The sequence below is a fragment of the Pygoscelis adeliae genome, unplaced genomic scaffold, assembly GCF_000699105.1.
Source record: "Pygoscelis adeliae isolate BGI_AS28 unplaced genomic scaffold, ASM69910v1 Scaffold38, whole genome shotgun sequence".
In the NCBI taxonomy this organism is placed as follows: Eukaryota; Metazoa; Chordata; class Aves; order Sphenisciformes; family Spheniscidae; genus Pygoscelis; species Pygoscelis adeliae.
The window spans coordinates 22,190,090-22,210,847 of NW_008825614.1; the positions used below are offsets into that span (position 1 = coordinate 22,190,090).

Genomic DNA, 20,758 nt, shown 5'->3' on the forward strand with positions numbered 1-20,758 from the left:
TATGCATCATGGGGAAAAACAGAAGCGTATTGTGGTGTGAGAGTTGAGAAGTTTCACCCACATAACAGGTGATTCAGCAACTGAAATGAGAATAAGGACAATACTTTTCTACTTGATTCTGCCTAGCAGTTTTCTGTTACATTCTTGCTTCCAGCATTCATATAGTTTCTAGGAAAGGAACTTACCTGAGTTGGTGTTTTAAGCTCACTCACTTCCTGCCATTTTCCAAAGTCTTGTATTACTTCAACGCTGTTCTCACTGTCCTTCCACCTAGAAAAAACACTGCTCTAAATACACAACTCGTCTCTGTGCAAGTGGTTTTTACAGCCTGGATTTATGTCACTTGCCAACAGGCATATGAGATAAGGATTTAAGAGCTGAATCACCCCAGGCTACCTTTGTAACCTGTGGAGGACCATGTGCAATTCAGCCCACCTGAAAAAATGAATGGGTGATGGTCTACTCCAGGGGATGGGGAGGAAAGTCTGGAATGACTGTTCTCCATACATAGACATTGACCTTATGCAGGCATCAACCTTAATACTTTGATCTTTTTTAACATGTTGCTTTGATTAGTGATGGACTACAAGGACTATTTTTTCCTTTTCGTGCATACTCTGAGAATAATTACATCAGAGCTTGATGAAACAGAAGATGCTTTCTTGGAGATATGGGGATCTGTGCTTTTTTTGTGCTGATCTCCTGGCTCCATTTCGTGACATAAATTGGGTCCAAAGGGAAATCAGGCAAGGTCACGTTAAACCCAATTATAGTGCCACACACAAATGACATTATTTGCCCTTGAAGCCCATGTAGTGTCCACTGAGGACTCTCAGGACGATAGCTTTTATGGTCATGGGGACAAAAATTGCTAAGTTAAAGGGAGAATATTTCAGAGCTGAAGGAAATAGACACACAAACAATTATAGTAATATGAGGAATAAACTTGCCGCTCTCTATTGGCATCACATAATAGCTTTTTCTGCTCCCTGGTCAATTAATTTCACAGATTTTATTTTTTTACCTCTTCTTTTCTAACAGTGCGCAGTTTAAGTAATTAAACCTACAAATTTTGATAGAAAGCCTGTAGCCCTCCTCCCTTATATAGAATAAATAGTTGCTGCTGGTCGGTACGTCCCTCTTGGGGATCTGGGTAGCATTGCAAACTTTCCTCCCATAAAACTTCTCACAGCATGAAAAGCCTTCCATTAATTTAGAGCTTTATAGTCAGTCCTTTCTGATCCATTATTCTGTGTATTGCTTTGCATGCACACACGGACAAAAAATATTTTTCTTTCTTTCTTCCTTATTTTCCACCAGTAATGCACTGCCAGCAAGGTGCACTGTGGGAGTTTCTCTAACTTCCCTTGAAGCTCCAGGTGCTGCTGGAGCCATTGGGAGTCAGGATGCCCAACTGAGCAAATTGATACTATTTCAGGAGCAAAGATACTGATGTAAGTGGATCAGTGTGATACAAGGCAGGAGACTGATGTAAAATAGCACGTGGCTATTTTAAGTCTTCCTTTCAAACTAACCTCAAAGGACTTAAATAGAGAGGCCTATCTGGAATTCCAGGTTTTTGTAGGATGAGTGCTGGACCATTAGATCAGCCTTCCAGGGTGGCAATCTTTTCTTATTTTGCATGTTTAACGAACATAAGGTTTATAGACCTTTATCTGTAGAATGGGAATAATGATACTTGCCCTGTTCTAAAAATGGTTTTAAATCTTTGGATGAACTGTCAGATTGGGATCTTCTTCTGTGTATGAAAATACTACCATTAAAAATTAAAGATGTTTATCCCATCCTTTCTAAAATTTGCTTTTGTATTCTTAAGCAGTTGTCTGAATTAGCTGAAATTGCTGTAAAGTGAACATTTCTGCTTAGTAGCTTTAGTGTAGATTGGGTTTTATTTGACACTTGGTTTTTAAGGTGATGCCCCACTTCCTTGCAGTTCATTCCCCTCTGTAAAACCTGGACACGTGAGCTCCTGCACACCTGAAATCTGAGATCCAGGGGGTACAATAGTTCTAGGAGAATTTCCATTGCCTGACACTGTTTGGGTTTGGTCACTCCATCTGAGAGCAGTGATTTTGCAGCGTGTTGGATAGTTACGCCAGGCTATACTGGGGTCTTCCTTCTGAGAACACTTTTGTTTAAAACATAGATTGGTATCTTGCTGGGGCAAACTCCAGACAGAAAGGTGGTGACATTTGGGTACATGTTTTGGAAAACATGGAGATAAGTTGGTTTCTGACAATCAGGCCCTAGGCCAGGCAGAAGGAAGGTTGTTGTGGCTGATGGACCTCTCGAGTCCAGTAAATCACCCATTGCCATCAAATGAGGTGATGAACTCCATCATGGGGTATCATCCAAATAAAGGACTTTTTATAGGAGGGTCCCTTGGGTTATCATCTCCAGCAGGTAATCTGAGGCTGGATTTTAGTAAGTAGAAGCAGGATACCATACTACAACCATTCTGTTCTTTTGATGGCGGTAAGGTATTAATTGGCTTGTGTTTCACAATCTTTAAGAACTGATATTGGAGTGCGACCCCCTTCATGCAGTAAGCAGGACAGCAAAATGTCCCACCATATATCCCTGCCACAGAAGGTGTCCAGTTCAGATAGCAGACCACACAGTAGTCATGACTTGAGTGCTATCTTGAATATCCAAGGTGACATTTTTTTAATTGCTTTGGCTTGAAAGATCAAAGCATCTTGTGCTCCCTTCCAAAAATAAAACCTTGTAGCATCCCAGCAGCACCAGTGAAATTGAATTTTTAGAATACTATTTGTGCCCACTTTGTTTAGTTGGTGTCTCCCACCAGAACTGTTCCTGTGGTCACAGACAGTCTAGTAGTTGATTTATCTCTACAGACCTGCTAACCAGACCTCTGTTTTTCCAAAACAGCAAGAGCGACTTCAGCTGGACAGGCTGAAGAACCAGTTGTCTGATGCCATCCAGAGATACGGAGCTGTGCAGAAGGTGGGGGTCTTTCTTGGTTCCACTCTTCCGTATGTGAGTTTGGCAATGTGTTACATGGGAGCGAGCGTGGCTCCCAGGAGCATGGAGCATCTCCACAGAGCTACTCATGTGTAGTTTCCTCCCTCTTTTCTTACTTTAGCAGACAAGAAGTGTATCATTACATTGGAATATGCGCACGCATGCGACTGCAGAACAATTCAGCAGCAATGGAAAAGAAAAAAAAAGTGTGCTATTGCCAGCTGTGTGTCTGCTAGGACCTTCAGTGGTTCCCCTGGCTTAGCCATGACATTATTTTGGTGTGTCTCCACTTTCAGGGGAGAAGGAGAAGTGATTGCACAGCGGCCCTTGCACCTTTTCTGCTTACAGAAAATGTGCGGGCAGCATTGCTAATTTAGATGTTAACCCACCTTAAGGCTCTGCTGTGTTACATGGCTTTGCCAGAAGGTCTCCGAACACATCTTGTGGTTTGGACCTGTCACCAAGATCAAGCTGTTTAATGAAACAAACAAAACCTGAACTCCAGCTCTTTCATTTGCTTCTTGCTCTCCCACTTTACCCTGGGGAGGCTCTACTGATGAGCAGATTTGCTTTGCTTTTAAACACTGTAGTAACGATTTAAATTTACCATCCTCAAACTGCTTCTCTCCCCTGCAGTAACAAGTTTGAACATGTATCTGGATTAATTGAATCCTATGCAAATACAACCTGGACAAACTCTGGTTGCTTTCTTACACTGCTGTAGTGAGTTTGACCCGTGCCTGCAACACATGGGAAGAATATATTGTAATTATACAGGTGTAATGAAATTTGGCTGGCAACATGGTCTTCATAATGTATCACTATTAGAAACACTCTGTACTGATTGGTTTCGCAACACTTGCTGCCGATGGTTTAAAAATAAATAAATAAATGAATGAATGAATAAAAGTACATAAAATTACATTTCAATAACATTTATATTATGTAATAGCATTGCATTATCTCTAGTGTCATCTCATATATTTAATTATTTCTCTGTCCTATACAAAAGCCTAAGTGTGGGGTTTTTAAATGAAATGACCTTATCCCATTAAATGACAAGCTGGAAGGATTCAGGTGAAGGGCTCCACCCCCACATACACACACCTTTTCTATTTTTTTTTTTTAATGTTCATGAGTACAATCCATCTGAACTGAACATGTAGGGTTGGTTTTTTTTTAAAAACTGTCATCAATTCAGAAGTGCCAAAATTAACCACTGCAGTTTGTGAATGCCCGGTTGCGTCAGGAAACCAATCTGAGTGGTAAATTGCTACTTATCCACGTCCTAGCTGTCATTTCTTAAATGCGTGTTTCAGTTTTGATAACCTTGTCATTCTGGAAGCTTTGAAGACTTTTAATTCCTGCAAGACCAAACTTTTCAATGCGGTTATACTCCCTTTCTTTTTCTAAGTAGTAAGAGTTTTCTCTATATCCTTTTCTTTAAAAATCAGAAGAAATAGCTTCATATGATTCCTTCCCTAAATATTTGGACTCTCTTTTCTGAGCCATTTTCCCTCTTTTTTTTTTTTTTTTTTTCCATTTTGCAGAAAATAGCAGAGAAATCCAAAGCTTTGCTTCCTACTGGGCAGAGAAGTACCAAACAGGTAAGTTCGTGTGTGTCTCTGTGTTTGACAGTAAGTACATTGCTAAAAAAGGTCTGTTTTCTAACCCCACTAATGATGCTGAAGAGCATAGTGCTCCCCCACTACCTTCACTGAAGCCAGTGAGATGGTTTTCAAATAGAGATTTACGACATCTTTGGAGGTGGAAGGTACAGGACCCAGGAAAAAAGACATATGTAATACCTGTTTAATTATTCTCTGCTTTTCTGTTCTCATGGGGCTGTTTTTCCCTTCTTGATGGGAGTTCTGTCTGCTCTGAAATATATCAAAGAGCAGTCCTGTACCCCCTCCTCTGGGAGATGGGCTCTTAGGCTAAGTGAAATCACACACCAAGTGCAATTTCGTAGAAGGAAGTAAGAGGGTTTTTTACCAAATCTCTGTCCTCACTTTTAAGAGGGATCATGTATCCTGCGTTCTTCGGCTACATTACACTGTGGTTAACTATTTTATATATATGCAAATAGAGCCTTTTTTTTCTCTTTTTACTCTTATTAGGAACTTTGTCAATTAATAAATACTATGTGTAATCAGAGTACATACATTATAATTTTGTGCATATTTTAGTTCCATATGTACATGCATATGTGTGTATATATAAAATATAATTAAATGTATGTGTGCCTGTGCACATATGTAACATGATTAAGAGTGTAAAGGAATGTATGTGTATATATATGTGTATACATGTGTATGTGCGTAGTCTTTCACAAATAATAATGCAAAATACTATATATGTAAATAGTAATGCAAAATACTATATATGTGATATGCGTGTGTGTGTATAAGAAATCTCTACAGATTTCAATGAGAGGTTTGATGCCAGGAGATCAGTTAGGTGTAGGATGAGTCCAGCAGAGATTAGGTTGGCCTTTCAAGTCCTACACACTAAAAGGCTTTTAGGTATTTGCAACTGATATGCCACCAAAAAGCAGAACTCTATGCCTAAATCCAGTGAATATTTCTGATATTATTGATACCCTTGTCTTTTCTTTTAAGGGTCAGTCAGCAGGTTTTCTGCTTTCCTAATGAATCTTCATTCCCTACCTTGTTGTGCCACCCGGTTTTCTATATCCTCCTCAACATGTATATAAGAAATAGTTGTCCTTTGTAACATTAATGCTTCTCTGTAAAGAAGGGTGAAACGATGCCACCGAAGACCCTACCATTAGAGAAGTCAATGGACCAGAGCTTTAATATTAGATAGTTTTCAAGCAATTACAATTCTGCATCAGACCTTCTTAGCTGGTTTTAGGTGGCAGCGGCAATGAAGCTAAGGCCCTTTTGTGCCAAAGGGCTAATGTATTCCTTTACCCTTATTGAGTGTTCCCACCGCCCGCTTTGGAGTGATTGTGCACACATGTTGCTTTTCAGCTATGTGTTTGTAGAAATTTTATAGCTTATTTTTGTCCACCAACTGATGATCTGTTTTGAACATGGGTATTGTGCATGGTCACAAATAGCATACTCTTGAATGATGGTCAAATCCACCAGACATCAAACATATATTGGTTTTGATGATTGAGCTCAGAGATAAGGGGGTTTATTTTGGGCAAATTAGCTGTGATTTGTTTTCATGCCATCTATATTATATCACTTCTTGTGCTTTTAACCAACTTTGTTAGATTACTGTCGGTGGAGTGGATTGCAGAGGCGGGAACAGCTCTGGTCTTGCCTGGACTACCACATGGTTGCATGGCCATGGCTGTTCCATGTGATATGGGCCGCTGCTGGACATTAACCAGTGCTAATAGGATGAAGAGGGCTAATTACTGCATAGCTGTTGCACATCCCTGCACCTGGAGTAAGCCTGGATGCAATCAACTTTTTTGGTATATTGAAAATGGCTGATGACTCCAAAACCAACTTTCTCTGGAAGGCAGCAGAGTTTTAATAGGGGAAAAAAACAAGATGTCGGATAAAAGTACTCAAATCTTGGAGACGAGTGATGGTGGGGGTGGCAGTAAAGGGAGGCTGCAGGAAGAGAGACAGAGACAAATCCCTTTGCCTTAAAACAGGTAAGAATCCTACCCATTAGGACACTGTAGCAGTAACAATTTGGTGTGGGTCAGGCAGCATCAGCAGAAATTGTGTTAAACTGGATCAGCTGCAGGTTGTTTCTCCTTGTAGCTGTCACTTGCAAGTGAATGCTGGTGGTTGGCTTCAGTGCGTTATGAAAAGGAAGGGGGTTGTGGTATGTCCTTGACAAGATGCTTCTGACTCAGCAATAAGCTTGATCATGCCCAAGAGCACATACTTTTCATGCAGTGACACTTGCTTGGGCTGGGGACACGTGAGGTTTCATGCAAACTCCTTGACAAGGAAGAAAGTTAATTCACATCTGTTTCAGCTTTCCTATACATTTGCAGCTTCACATGTGTCTTCTTTTCTTCCTCCTTCAAATATAAAAAGAGAGAAATTAAATGTATAAAACCTGATGAAGGGAATGCAGTGGTGTGATTGTTTTTTACTTATTATTATTTTTCTATCTACAAATTGGTCAGGACATGCAAAATTATAGTTCCCACAGCAACCATAACCTGACCACTATGTGCATATATTAAGGCATTAACGTTAACACCCTATACAGTAATGCAAAATACTACATATGTTCAGATGACTTGATTTATGGGTCTTGTGAGACTGCATGGTGAACTTCTTGACTTGGTGCAGATCCAGTCTTGATTCAAATGCTGCTTGCCTGCAGGGCTTTGTTTTATTTTATTTATGCTTACTACAGAAAATTATACGAGGTTTGAAGAATGCTAGTTTTTCTGTATACGTGTCCCTGTAATTCTTCTCTTCCATTGGTGGGTGGGAAAGGTAAGATGTTTGGTAACACAAACTCTAATAAGTTCTCTTTAGGGAGTAATTGATTCCTTAGACCCATGTAACAAGTAAAAATTGGAAAGTGAAGGTTTGGGAAAATTATTCTCCTGCCCATCGTGGTTTGCTGTAAGTACTGTTTAATTGAGTTTGTTTATTTATAAAAGCAAAATAAAGGCATTGATCCAAAATTCGTTGAAGCCCGAACTTATATAAATTCTTAATCAAATATGTGTTTGTAGGAATGTATTTGTGTGGGGGCAAATCGATGTAGTTCTATAGGTGTGTTACTGCATATATTGAAAGAGACAAATTTTTACTACACTAAATGATCGTTGTTGAATGTGAGTTGTGGTAACTATTTGAAAAAAGCCCTTTAGCTTGGATCTGTGAAAGCAATTGTAAATATTGAGCCGGTGGCCAAAATGAGACCTCGGAAGTCTCATTAAGGGAGTGCACAGGGGAATCCTGGAAAGCAGCTTTCCATTTATGAGAAATGCTGTTGCAGCATACAGCAGAGACGGTAATGTATTTGGTGATATGGTTGCCTCTGGTTCCTGCCTATGTATGGGGCAGATGTGCCTCGAATCCCACCTTCTCCCCCTGCACAGACACACCTTGGAGCAAAGCAGCTGTTCCTCCTTCCAGGCAGAGAGTCCACTGTAGGAGAGGAGGTATTTCAGGTGTCCCCCATAACAGCCTGGGACAGTGTGGTCGGTGGTAGGGGAGGTTGGATAGCCGAGTAGACCTGTCCTCTTGGGCTAAGTCCATCCCACAGTGCAATAGTTGGGTATAATAAAATATGATAATATTCTAATAGCACAGAATAGATTATCCATACTATTAAAATAATAAATGATAGCCTGCAGAAATTCCACAAAAAAGCCAATAATCCCTCTGAGCATAGGAGATTAAAATAATCCTTCTTTTTAATTCTTTTTAATTATTGTGCATCTAACATCAACCACTTTCCATAGAAAGAAGAATATGTTATTGTGCCCATGACCAAATAATTTCGAGTGATATTAAACCCAACAGCAGACTAGGCTGAAAAGCTGAGGGCTCCTAGGGATCCATCCTGGCAGCACCTAGCAGGGACAGCCCAGTTTGTGCGTCCTTACTGCACCTGTGACGTGCCTTCAGGCCACCTCCATCTTTCCTGGATCCTCATTGACCACACTTAGCCACCTATCTTCTCAACTAATGAGGAGGAAAGTGGGCTTTCTCACCATGTAGACTTTGTGGGTGTTCCCCAAAAGGAGTGGGAGAGGGGGAAGCACAGCTCTGTTTTAGCTGAGGAATGAGTTTTAAACTAAAACTACACCAAAAATCTGAACAGGCTTTTTTTTTTTTTTTTTTTTTTTTTAAGAGGAAACTTTCCTGGCAATTTTTAGAAATTAAAATTACAGTAATTGTTATAATGTAATCGCACCCCTCTTCATTTCCTGCTGCTCACGGGGAGAGAGAAGGATAATTACTGCTCTGGAACATGGCTGTTGCCAAAAGAGATGCCTTTGTTTCTTATTCCGTAAACCTACTTGATCCTTCTCTCAAAGGTCAGTAGTTTTTTTATGTTTCTTAGGAGCACAAAAATGGGTAATAAACCTCTATTTGCATATACAAGCTTCTTTCTCCTGACTGCATCAATTTATTCACGCTTTAAATGGACTTCCTTCTCACAGGAAGCATCATTTCTCTCTTTCTTCCTGTGTTTATGAAGTTGTTCTTTTTATGTGATTAGAGTAAAATTCTCATTTGGGGGCAGCAAGATCCAATCCTTGTCTTTATGGGAGAATAATTTCTTGGCAATAATATCTGCATAAACTGCATATATGTATGTGTGTGTGTAATGACTCTAGTTACTTGGGCTTCTATTTTTACAGGGTCCTTATCATGGTAGAAGCTGTATAAGCACAGCTATTAGATTGTGCCACCCTGAGGATCTCGCAGGCTAAGCAAATGCCACCAGGCTATTCTGAACAATAATTAACGATGAGTTTTCAATGCAGTAGGTGCTCTTCCTGCTGGAAGTCCAAAGTTGAGTTTGAAACTGGCTACAACATTTGGGAGAGGTTGTGGTGTGTATTTTTCTTAAATGCAGAATTCAATTTCTCACAATCAAAATAACAGCTTTTGCCCCGACAAATGGAGCTCTTTATTTACGCATTTATCTTATTGACTCTAACTTCTTATCTTAGAACTCATCCCAGTTGCTAATGTTCCAGTCTGGCTGGTATATCTTAGGAAATCAAGCCTTAGCTTTGGTGATCATATATCTTGCATGCGTGGTAGTAATTGCCATGTCTTTTCAAGGTCATTTGGTATTCAGCTACTTCTGCAAAAAGTGTTATTTCAATAATGTCAACTTTGTTTTAAATGACTATGCATCCATTAAAAGCCATATTCTAATCAACCCACTCCTCTGCTCCTAGGGCTGTCAATATGGAGCATTTAAATCACACGGCTATTTTTTCTTGACTTTATTTAAGTGTGGGCTTTTGTTTGTTTTGTGTTTTTTTTTAAGGCGGTCATTAAAGCAATTTTCCTAAGACAATTGTTTTTTTCCTTTTTCTGCCTGTTTAGGGGTAGGAAAATAGATTCTGATACAAGGATTTAATAAGTGGATGGAAATAGATTCATACCTGCTTTTTTTAATTTGCTCCCTATATTCCCAAGGGAGGTGGAATCTATTCTGAATGGCCCGTGCGCTGCTTCCAGTGGGTCTGCTTTTCTGCTCAGCATGCCCATGATCTTGCAAAAAAATGCCAGTGGGTTTTATAGACATGGTACTTCACTAACTAACCATTAAACTCCATCTCTGATATTTCAGGGGTGCAGCACTTTGCAACTGTAAGAGTTAAAATGGAGGATCTTCCATCCTTAAAGGCAATAAAACCTGCACCGCAGCCTTTGGGAAAATGCCCATATTCTTCGTGCTGCCTGTGGCTGCGCACAGGTTTTGTGGGGCAACGAGAGTGCTCAGAACTTCAGTGTTGCATGGAAACACATGTAAGAAAACCCCCAAATCCTACTATATCTGTAAAGGAGGTAATTTGCAAAGGTTAGAAGCATGAGCTTCCCATAACATATAGCCCCCTATTCTAGAAAAGGAAAAAAATAAGAAAAGACCAAATCCTCCCCAAACCTGCCATTTCCTAAATTGCCCAAGCAACTTCAGCATGGTGGATTTTCCTTAGCAATCCCCTATCAAGTGCCTGTCATGGGATAAGCCCGCTTTGCTTGCCCGTGTCTGCTGATGTAGCTAGAAGCTGCAGCTGCCTATATCAGCACCCGAGCAAAGGATTTCTTATTCATTAGCTTGGTTTTCTGGTTGGTTGGGGTTTTTTGTTTGTTTGTTTCTTTGTGGGTTTTTCTTTTTTTTATTTTTCCTTTTGTTTGAGTGAGGAAGGACAGAGGTTTTTATGTGGGCAGAGGATGAAGGCAGGGGAAGGGTTTCTTTTGTATGAAGCCTCCTCCACAGCAGCTCGCTGGCTTCACACACCGTGCTAATGCCGCTCTCCTCTACTCCAGCTCTGAGTCATTGCCGGAGCCATCTCACAAACCGAAGGGCTGTTTTGTCTGGAATGAGCCAACCTCACTGCCCAGCTCTGCAAGCACTTGCTTTTATGCTCCCCAATCCTGGGGCCACTGTTCCTCACCCCATGCTGGCGAGGAGCCTGCCGGGAGGGCTGTGCGTGGGAAATGGTGATGTTGGGGTTGCGTGGAGGCATTTGAGGTCATGGGATGAAACGCTGGCATGAATGTGCCTTGTTACTAGGAGAGAGTGCTTTTGCAGAAAGCAAATCTGTATTGTGCCCAGAGGCTCGGACAGATAACGTAACTCAACGGGTATCCACATTATTCTTCTTCCATAGCCAGTGACAGCTCTGCAAATATTTTTCCCCATTGCTTGTGGTAGCTGCCCTGGGTAGTTGCAGTGCTCCTTTCTCCTCCCGGCTGCTAAATGTAAAGGATTTTGCAAATACCCATGTCTTCTTTCATGCCAAATCAGGGTCATTCATGGAGGTGATTGCCGTGCTCATAAAGATAGGAAAAACTCTTCTCACGTGTTGCATCAGATCTGGCCATGGTCTCACAGAGTGCTGGCTCCTGTTTTCTCATGAGTACTGCTTTTTGCACAGTGAGTGTGGGCAGCGCTTTGCTGCATGGTCTCGGTCAGCACCGCTGACGTGGCTGTGTGTATCTATAGATATAGATGTAGATACACATATCTACATCTCTGTCTACATCTACAGCTACATCTGCATCTACATAATTATAAATATATATATAAATATATATATAACCTACTTATTATTTAAAACCTATTTTCTTTGCAGAGGAACTTCAGTGGATGGATATTCACCTTGGTCGGAGAGCTTTGTCCTTGCACACAGCTTTTCTGGGCAGTGAGGGCTGCCTTTGGCAGCACTGTCAGATCTGTGCTGACAGCAGTGTAACAGGAGAGCAAATGCAGGCCAAGATCCCAGAGCTGATGAAACATAGGCTGGGTCTGTAGGACACGTGTGGCCGTGATGGAGGTAGTATAACTATAAAAAACAAACCTCTGCATCAGTCTGTAAGCTTGGATTTTGTTCACTCTAGGTCAGTGGCTTTTCTTCCCTATATATTCCTTTTTTTTTTTTTTTTCTGTGCAGGAGCATGATGATATAGCAACTAAGTGGATGGTTTAGCCCACTGCAAGTGGAAATGGTTCCTGCTGGTGTGATGGGGACGCTCGTACGACCTGATCCACCTCCCCTCCTTCAACCCCACCTTGCAGAAGTTGCATTGCAAGAGTCTAAATTGACTTTTGCCCTGGCAAAGATCTCACAGTAACTGGAGAAACAAATGTGAAACCTTACTGAGTGTGTCACCTTTCTCCAAAGTGAATGCAGTGTTATTTAATGCATTTAAACCCCCCTGTGGAGATAGATTATTGAAAGGAAGGAAATTGTATTCTTCTAAACCCACTTTGATGGCTGCATTTATCACATGATTCAATGTAAATAGCAGTGGTATTTTCCCATGAAACAAATGTATTTGGAAATAGGTTAACCCTTGCTTCACCAGGTTGAAGACAGAAGTAATATTTAGTGACCTTTCTAGGGCTCCAGCTGATTTGTTTTTAGGGTCTCAATAACCAATGTTATATCCACCATATAATTCAAAGATATTTAACCCCTTTCACTCCTATGTAGAGGGCAGTGCTCTTACTGCCCCTATACTGTATATCATCCGTGAAATGCCATGTGATGCTCCAGCTATTGCACATACCAGCCCCAAAATTGACCCGGCATAGTAAGACAAACTTGCTATCTCAGACATTTTCAGCTGATCACAATTATTCCTGATTTACTGCAAACACAAGGAAACACAGGACCAGGCTTATAATTTGGACTCTTTGTTCTGTTACTTAGTTCTGGTGCTCAGCTAAAAACTGTAATCCAAGTTTGTGTTATTTTGCCAAATGAAGCTTCTACTGATGTTTCGGTTTGTTATGGAGTTTCATCTTCACTTTTAGAGATAACCCAGGATGCTCGAATACCTTTGGAGTTAAACCGTAAAGCTGGATGTATATCAGAGAGGTAATTTATACATAGTTTCTTTATAAAGTACATCGGGATCTGTGAGATAAGGCATGTGCTGCAGATGATGTTTCAAGTAGTTATTTTTAAGCTGATAGCAATAGTCCATGTGATAAATAAAATAAATGTGTGTTCACCTAAACAGAGACGGTGGTTCTCCCTTATAACTCTCACAAACTTCTCAATTTGAGAAGGTGCCTGTGTAGCAAATAATTCCCTTAAGTTTAAAAGACTTCTTCAGCTATGTCTGACTGTCCCAAAGGTGAAATGAGGTGGTGGTTCACAACATGTGCCATGGACAAACCCTGCTGAAAATTCCCAGGACATGCTCCCATAGGTGGGAATGAAATGGGAGTTGGACCCAATGATCCTTATGGGTCCCCTCCAACTTGAGATAGTCTATGATTTCTATGAACGAAAAGACTGAGCCATGAGTGTTGTTCACCACTGCTACTGTCAGGAGCAAATCAACGTCGCATGGCTGGTATCTGCTTAGCATCGCCTGTGTGCCTCTTCATGCCTGCAAACTGTGGATGAATCCTGGGGGAAGTGATGCAGCCAAGCTACCACGAGTATTCTCTTGCGGGTGTTCAAACAGGCAATTTGTCATTTCAGCAGCAAGATGACAAGAATGCGTCATACTGTTTCCCCTGCAGTAAAACACAGTAGCACTTTGCAGTGTCCCCTTCATTAATCCCACTTTAATTAAAGCTGTGTTACCATGCAGTACACTGGGATGAGCATTAGGCAGTCGGTCACTCTGGCGAGCCTTGCATCAAATGGGTTTGGTGCAAGAGGACTTTTACACTGCTCCCTGCATCAGGTAAGGCCTCAATCTCATCTCTTGTCTCTCTGTGCTCAACTTGAGTACTTGTCTTCTCCAGATGCTGGAAGGGAGCTGGGAATGGTAGAGCAAGCAAGGTTTTTCCCTTATGGGTCATTTTCCCACATGGATCATTCTGATATCCTAGACAAATGCAGTATTTCCCATGATAAAAGAAAAATAAGTTATTACACGTTTTATTTATTTATTTATTTTCATGTGATGGGTCAGAGCCTTGTGAAAACAGACAGTTGTACTGTCTGTTTGCAGTGTGCGGCCCTGCCAAGGGGCACCGAGTGAAGGAAAGCCAAACTTCTGCCCCTGTTTGTGCAACTTCCCAAAGCAAAACTCACACCACAGGCAGGAGGTTCCCAAGGTCATCCTTGGCACAGAGACCAAGGCATGGGAAAGCCTATACAGGTTATACTTCTGCATGGAGAAACTGGCTGGAAATGGGTCAAAAAAGGCTTATTTCCATGTACCCAGTTTTCTATGGGGCAAAGCTGAAGATCTTGCTTCCAATCTGTGCAAGCCCTGGATCTGTTGTGAGTTGTGGTTTGCATACCTCACCTGGATAAAATGAAAAGCTTCAGTATTTTATTTTCTACCTTTGCTCAGCCTGTAAGCTTCTGAATGAAATAGAACTATTGATTTGGTTCCTAGAACCTTTTTTCAATATTACACGTGATACAACTGAATCTCTTGATCTGCAGAGTTCCTTGCTTTAAGAAGGATTTTCCCTTCCTTTCCCTTCCCTTCCCTTCCCTTCCCTTCCCTTCCCTTCCCTTCCCTTCCCTTCCCTTCCCTGCCCTTCCCTTCCCTGCCCTTCCCGTCCCGTCCCTTTCCCTTTTCTTTTCCTTTTCCCCTTCTTTCCCTTTCTTTCCCCTTTTTTCCCCTTCCCCTTCCCCTTGCCTTTTTTTTCTGTATGGGAGTATGTTTGCATGAAGAGCTTAGTAGTGGCATGCTGAGAGACAGAGATGATTGCTCTAAAAAAAAAAACCCACCCAACAAACAAAAATAAATAATCAAAGCATCTACTTGCAAGCACAGACTATTTCTGGTGAGTGAGGAAAGTGTTTTCTCCCTTTCTGTGCCCAGCAGTTTGTAATTGGTTAGGTGATTTAAGGAAATACAGTGGGAATGTGGCTTTTCTGTGCAGCAGGACATACTGACCTCTTCTGGAAGCTGAGGACTGGGAAGTTTGATGGCCCTATTGTGTGAGCTACTTCATTGACCCCTTTATTCAAGCATGATTAAAAGCACCACTGAAGAACCGGGCACAGAAAAAAAGCCTTTTCCAGCAGTTGCTGGATATGGGGTGAGGGAAGCTGTGGATGCTGCACACTTCGGAGTGCCATCTGCTGGCATTGGACTCACTTAATCGGATACAGGAGCCTTGTTTTATAGCACTCAGATGAGAACAGCGGTGGAGAAGACTTGATGAACCATCGATGCTTGTTGTCAATTAATACCATTGAGATGAGGATAAAATCTTTACAGAGTTGGGGTGGAATAGGATGTTTTATGCTTCTGCTGAAGGCAGAGTCCCTGATGGTGGAAAAATGCAGTAAGTAACCACCTGCTACATGTTCTCTGTACCAGTTAGAACACACATATTAAATAGAGTTGAAACAAGTATAATATTAATGCATTTGTGTGTATACATATACAATTTTTCAGGTTCCTAAGGTGGAGAAATTTTAGCTTTAGGACACATCTGCTGGGAAGCATCAGGGAGTTTGTCAGTTTTTAGTGTCAGCTAGTCTGGTGCTCATCCACGGTGGAGCCCAGAGGGCTGTGCAGGTCCTCCCCCCCCCCATCATTTGGGCACCCAAAGGTGCGAGTAGGCCTTGCTCATCAGTGCATCTTGCTTAGGCCCCAGTAGGGTCTGGCGGGACCACGAGTGTGTGTCTACTACATGGCAAAGGGAGCATGGGATAGCGCTAATCTGCTATCTATGAGTTTAACAGGTTCAAAATTATTGACATTAATAAGAAACCTCAGTTCGTCTGTGTGAGTACAGGTAATGGTGACACTAAGTGGTGTTCACATGTTGGACACCTGTATGCCTGCCTGCCCGGTCAGAGCTGCCAGGCAGTCTCAGGCTGGGAAAAAGTGAGGCATGAGGGAGGGTTTTGTGGAAAAGTAGAGAGGGAAAGGACTTTTTCCTTACAGAGAACCACATTTTTTGTTTAAAAATACTGAGTTTGGGATCTGCATTTTTTTCTTTTGTTTTTATATGTTTTGTCCTTCATACCTCTCTTCATACCTCTCTTCATACCTCTTCATACCTACATACCTCTGATACCTGTATCAGAAATAGTGTGGCCAGCAGGAGCAGGGAAGTGATCGTGCCCCTGTACTCGGCACGGGTGAGGCCGCACCTCGAATACTGTGTTCAGTTTTGGGCCCCTCACTACAAGAAGGATGTTGAGATGTTGGAGCGTGTCCAGAGAAGGGCAACGAGGCTGGTGAAGGGTCTGGAGAACAAGTCTTCTGAGGAGCGGCTGAGGGAACTGGGGTTGTTTAGCCTGGAGAAAAGGAGTCTGAGGGGAGACCTTAATGCTCTCTACAACTACCTGAAAGGAGGTTGTAGCGAGGTGGGTGTCGGTCTCTTCTCCCAAGTAACAAGCGATAGGACGAGAGGAAATGGCCTCAAGTTGTGCCAGGGGAGGTTTAGATTGGATGTGAGGAAAAATTTCTTTACTGAAAGAGTGGTTAAACATTGGAAGAGGCTGCCCAGGGAAGTGGTGGAGTCACCATCCCTGGAAGTATTTAAAAGACATGTAGATGAGGCGCTTAGGGACATGGTTTAGTAGGCATGGTGGTGTTGGGTTGACGGTTGGACTCGATGATCTTGGAGGTCTCTTCCAACCTTAATGATTCTATGATTCTATGATTTTACAAAGGTGCATCCTTCACTTGTGGGACGTCATTTGTGTTCTTGTCCTACACCAATCCTGTTTATTTTGAGATGCATTTTATTTTGAGCTTGATGATATCCAACGTTATAAAACCTTTTTCTCCTCCTAGCACTGCTTGTTGCTTCCAAGCCTACAGGCATTGTCCCCCTGTTGAGACCTGAGTTCACACAAAATGCCTTTAATCACCCTTTTGCCTTCTTGACGCTCTGCTTCAGCCCTCTGGAATCTCACAGCTCACCAGTGGTGCTTCTTCCGCTTCCCAGCTGTAAGAGGCTGGAAAACATTACAGAATATAAATTGGCCACCAAAAGAAAAGGACAGGTTCAAAGATGTGTGGTATGGTGGTTTGTGGTTGTTTTGTTGTTTTGTTTTTTTTTTTTTTTTTTAATGCTTTATTAGGCTTCTTTGTTAATGAACAGGTGATTGTATTTAAGACTTGGTATGAAATAGGGGGAGATGATCTGGGGAAACTCTTCCAATGCTGAATTTTAGTAGACATCCCTGCAGGTCTGAAACACTTTGGGAACTAAGATACTTCAACTCTATAGGGAGAAGAACCCATCCTCATTTTAGAGAAAAGGGAGAGGTAGGATGGAGATTGTAGGTTGTGCAGCAAGTTATACTGAGCTCAGCAGATTTGACTGTTGCTGTTGTAAACACAAAGTGTTTGTTCCCAGAGTAACCCATGCCATGGGTTATCTGCTTTGTTACGTCTTGGGGGGGAGTGTTGTTTGTTTTGGTTTTCATGATGCTCAGAAGGAAATGGAGATTGGTGGGTCTGGAGGTGTGTACAAAGAGGAATAGGTTGAGTAGCTGTCAAATGCAAGGACTTTTGACATGCAAGGAGTCCGCAGCATTTATGTGTTTCATGGGTTTGTTTATACACTGTTTAACATTGGGAGTATTAGGTATGTGATTGGGAGTAGACCTGACAAGTTAAGTCGGATACTTTTGGGTAGCTCCTCAGTGAGTTTGAAAGCTCCTGTCTAAGAGAGTAGAGGAACTGGGCCATAGTGTCTTCATGGTGTGGGGATTTGGGGAAAATATCTTGTTGCTTTCAGTAGTGTTATGTTGTCATTGGTCTTGCTTACAGAGCAGGAAAGATGGAAGGGAGAATGAAAATATTTCAGTGAGATTCATCTTATTTGACTTCCTCTTCGTGAAATTCATGTAGTCATTGTAGACATTGACAGGAAGGCATTTTGCAAAAGGAGTGATGTGCCGCATTGCTCTGTTTATTTCCCCGAGTTTCTACTGAAGAGCCAAGGAATGAGTGAGGTATTTCATATTTATCCAACATCATTACATTTAACATCTCTGAGCTTTCTTTTTGATATCCTCTGTTAATTCCCAGCATCACATCAGGAAACAAATCAATCTCCTTGCTCCCTCTTGCAAATATTTGGTGATAAGGTTACCGATAAGCTCTAAATTAGCTTTCATAGTTTCCAAATGCAAAGTTATACATGAACTTCCTTACATAGCATGGCAACTGGTTCCTCTTGGCGGGTTGCTCCACTGAGTATGATAAAGACGACTTTGGCTTCACTGCAGGACAAGCGATGTGAGAAGACCGCTTGTCTGCAAAATCTTTTCCATCAGGAAAATTCCTTGCACTGTGATTCACTTATGCCATATGTGGGGGAATTAATTTCTGGGTGAGATGCATGAAGGAAACCCCACAGGAGAAGAAATGATTTAGCAGCTGATCCGTAGTGCTCTTTCAGCCACCTCTGAAGAAAATGCTGTGATGCCAGTATCAGTTTCATTACACATTGGGGCTTGACTCATCTGCTACAGTAAAAGAAGAAAGAAATCCAACAAAATAATTAAAGTTCATTATTGAATGTATACGAAATAGCATTATTAAAGTATCTACCTCACATTTATTTATAACCCTTCTTCCTGACAGAGCCTGACATGTTTCGCAAACACCACTGAATGATTATATATTCTTTGCCCAAAATCTGAGGATGTTGCTCTGCATTTTATTCATCACTTGTTCAGTCAAAATTTATGTTCCTGCACAATTCGTACATTTTCTTAGATCTCTTTGTGTAGGTACATTACTTAAGAGACCTACCAGGCATATTTAGAATAAGTTGGGGTGGAAGGGCTCAGATTTCTTTCTGAGAAAGTCAACATTTTCTGAGGAGTGCCGGACTGGGCACTGCCATTGCATGACAGGGTGAGACTGGAGGAGAAGAATGCCACCATCGTCACTACAATCCAATAGACATGTTTTGGTTAGCAGGATGTAATTATCAATGTTGACACTTATCCAGGACAACTGAAGTAACATGACTCCTCTTGGAAAAATTCCTGGGACTTTGGGTGGTACCCAATGCTCAGAACCTTTTGTAAAACTCAACCAAATGTAGTTTCCTACAAAATTAAAGCACATGTTAACATCTTTGGGAGACTGGCCCAGGACATACCTCAAGGGCTTGTCTCTTAGTTATGACCAGACTGGTCTCATCCCCTTCCGTTTGCCAAATGACACCCAAAAATAGATGAAAAAGGTATGGATTAGATATGTGGATGTGGCATATTAGCACAGATGTGTTTGAGCTAAGCAGCAGCAGGGGTAAAAGCATGGGCGGTGGAAGCAAACAGAAAGACTCCAGCACAAAGGCAATGTAAACCCATCAGGGACTTGAAAACACTGAGCCAGATCAATGCTCCTTTACTGATGGAAAGTGTCACCTCCCTCAGCAGGCAGTGTCAGTGGTTCATAGAGCGCTTTCCATGGAGAAAGTCAGTGTGCAGCCTAACAATTATGATAAAATATGCAGTGTTACTACGGACTCGGTCAGCTTCCATAATTTGGTATGGAAAATATATGTCCAGCGTTAACTGTGCCAACAATTTCCTCACTCAGTCTAATCTCAGATCAGTAGAGAGTTTAGTATTTACCTGGAAAGAGAGTTTTTTCCAATACTTTTCTTTTACCCATTTTTTTATCTCTATTACTAGGAGTCCCCTGTGACAAGAAAGTTTCCTTTCTAGAAGGTGGGCAGGATGTTAGTTTATCTAGAAATTAGTGGCAAATACTTCTCCAGGAGAAGACAGAAATTTCTCTCTATAAATAGGATTTGCTGCTCAACCACTGCAGACTTTACTCCCCAATAGTTGGCTTGCGTATGGTAACGAAGGAGCAACAACAGTAATGCATAGGCTTCCCTAATGGCTACACTAGTTTTGGAAAGATTTGCTGCCTTCCTTCTCCCATCCTTGCTTCTGAAATAGTCAGCACTACTGAGGGTTTCATTCCCTGTGAGGAAGATCTGCAGATGGTCCTATCTCAGACCCTGTTTTACCCGAGTGGAAGATCTGTGCATTTTGGAAGCATCCTGGATCTGCCTTTGGCTTCCTTTCAATTCACTTTCATGCTGTCCTGGTTTCGGATGGGATAGAGTTAATTTTCTTCCTAGTAGCTGGTACAGTGCTGTGTTTTGGACTTAGTATGAGAATAATGTTGATAACACACTGAAGTTTCAGTTGTTGCTAGGTAATGCTTACACTAGTCAAGGACTTTTCAGCTTCCCATGCTCTACCGACTGAGAAGGCTGGAGGTGCACAAGAAGCTGGGAGGGGGCACAGCAGGGACAGCTGACCCAAACTGGCCAAAGGGATATTCCATACCATGTGACATCATGCTCAGTACATAAAGTGGGGGAAAGCTGGCTGGGGGGGGCCGCTGCTCAGGGGCTGGCTGGGCATCAGTCAGTGGATGGTGAGCAATTGCATTGTGCATTACTTGCTTTGTATATTCTTCTTATTATTATTACTATTATTCTAATAGTTGCAACAGGACAAGGGGGAATGGCTTTAAACTAAAGGGGGGGTAGATTTAGACTAGATATAAGGAAGACTTTTTTTACACTGAGGGTGGTGAAACACTGGCACAGGTTGCCCAGAGAGGTGGTGGATGCCCCATCCCTGGAAACATTCAAGGTCAGGTTGGAC

At 41.7% G+C, this 20,758-nt stretch overlaps 1 protein-coding gene across 3 annotated transcripts in view; it reads left to right on the forward strand.

Moving 5' to 3' along the window:
* Positions 1-20,758, forward strand: part of TSNARE1 (t-SNARE domain containing 1) — a 530,032-nt gene that overhangs the window by 232,448 nt on the left and 276,826 nt on the right. For all 3 annotated transcript variants that reach the window (XM_009332991.1, XM_009332989.1, XM_009332990.1), the window contains 2 exons: positions 2,914-2,988; positions 4,557-4,613. In XM_009332991.1, coding sequence (XP_009331266.1) covers positions 2,914-2,988; positions 4,557-4,613 — 132 coding nt within the window. The remainder of the gene's footprint in view (positions 1-2,913; positions 2,989-4,556; positions 4,614-20,758) is intronic.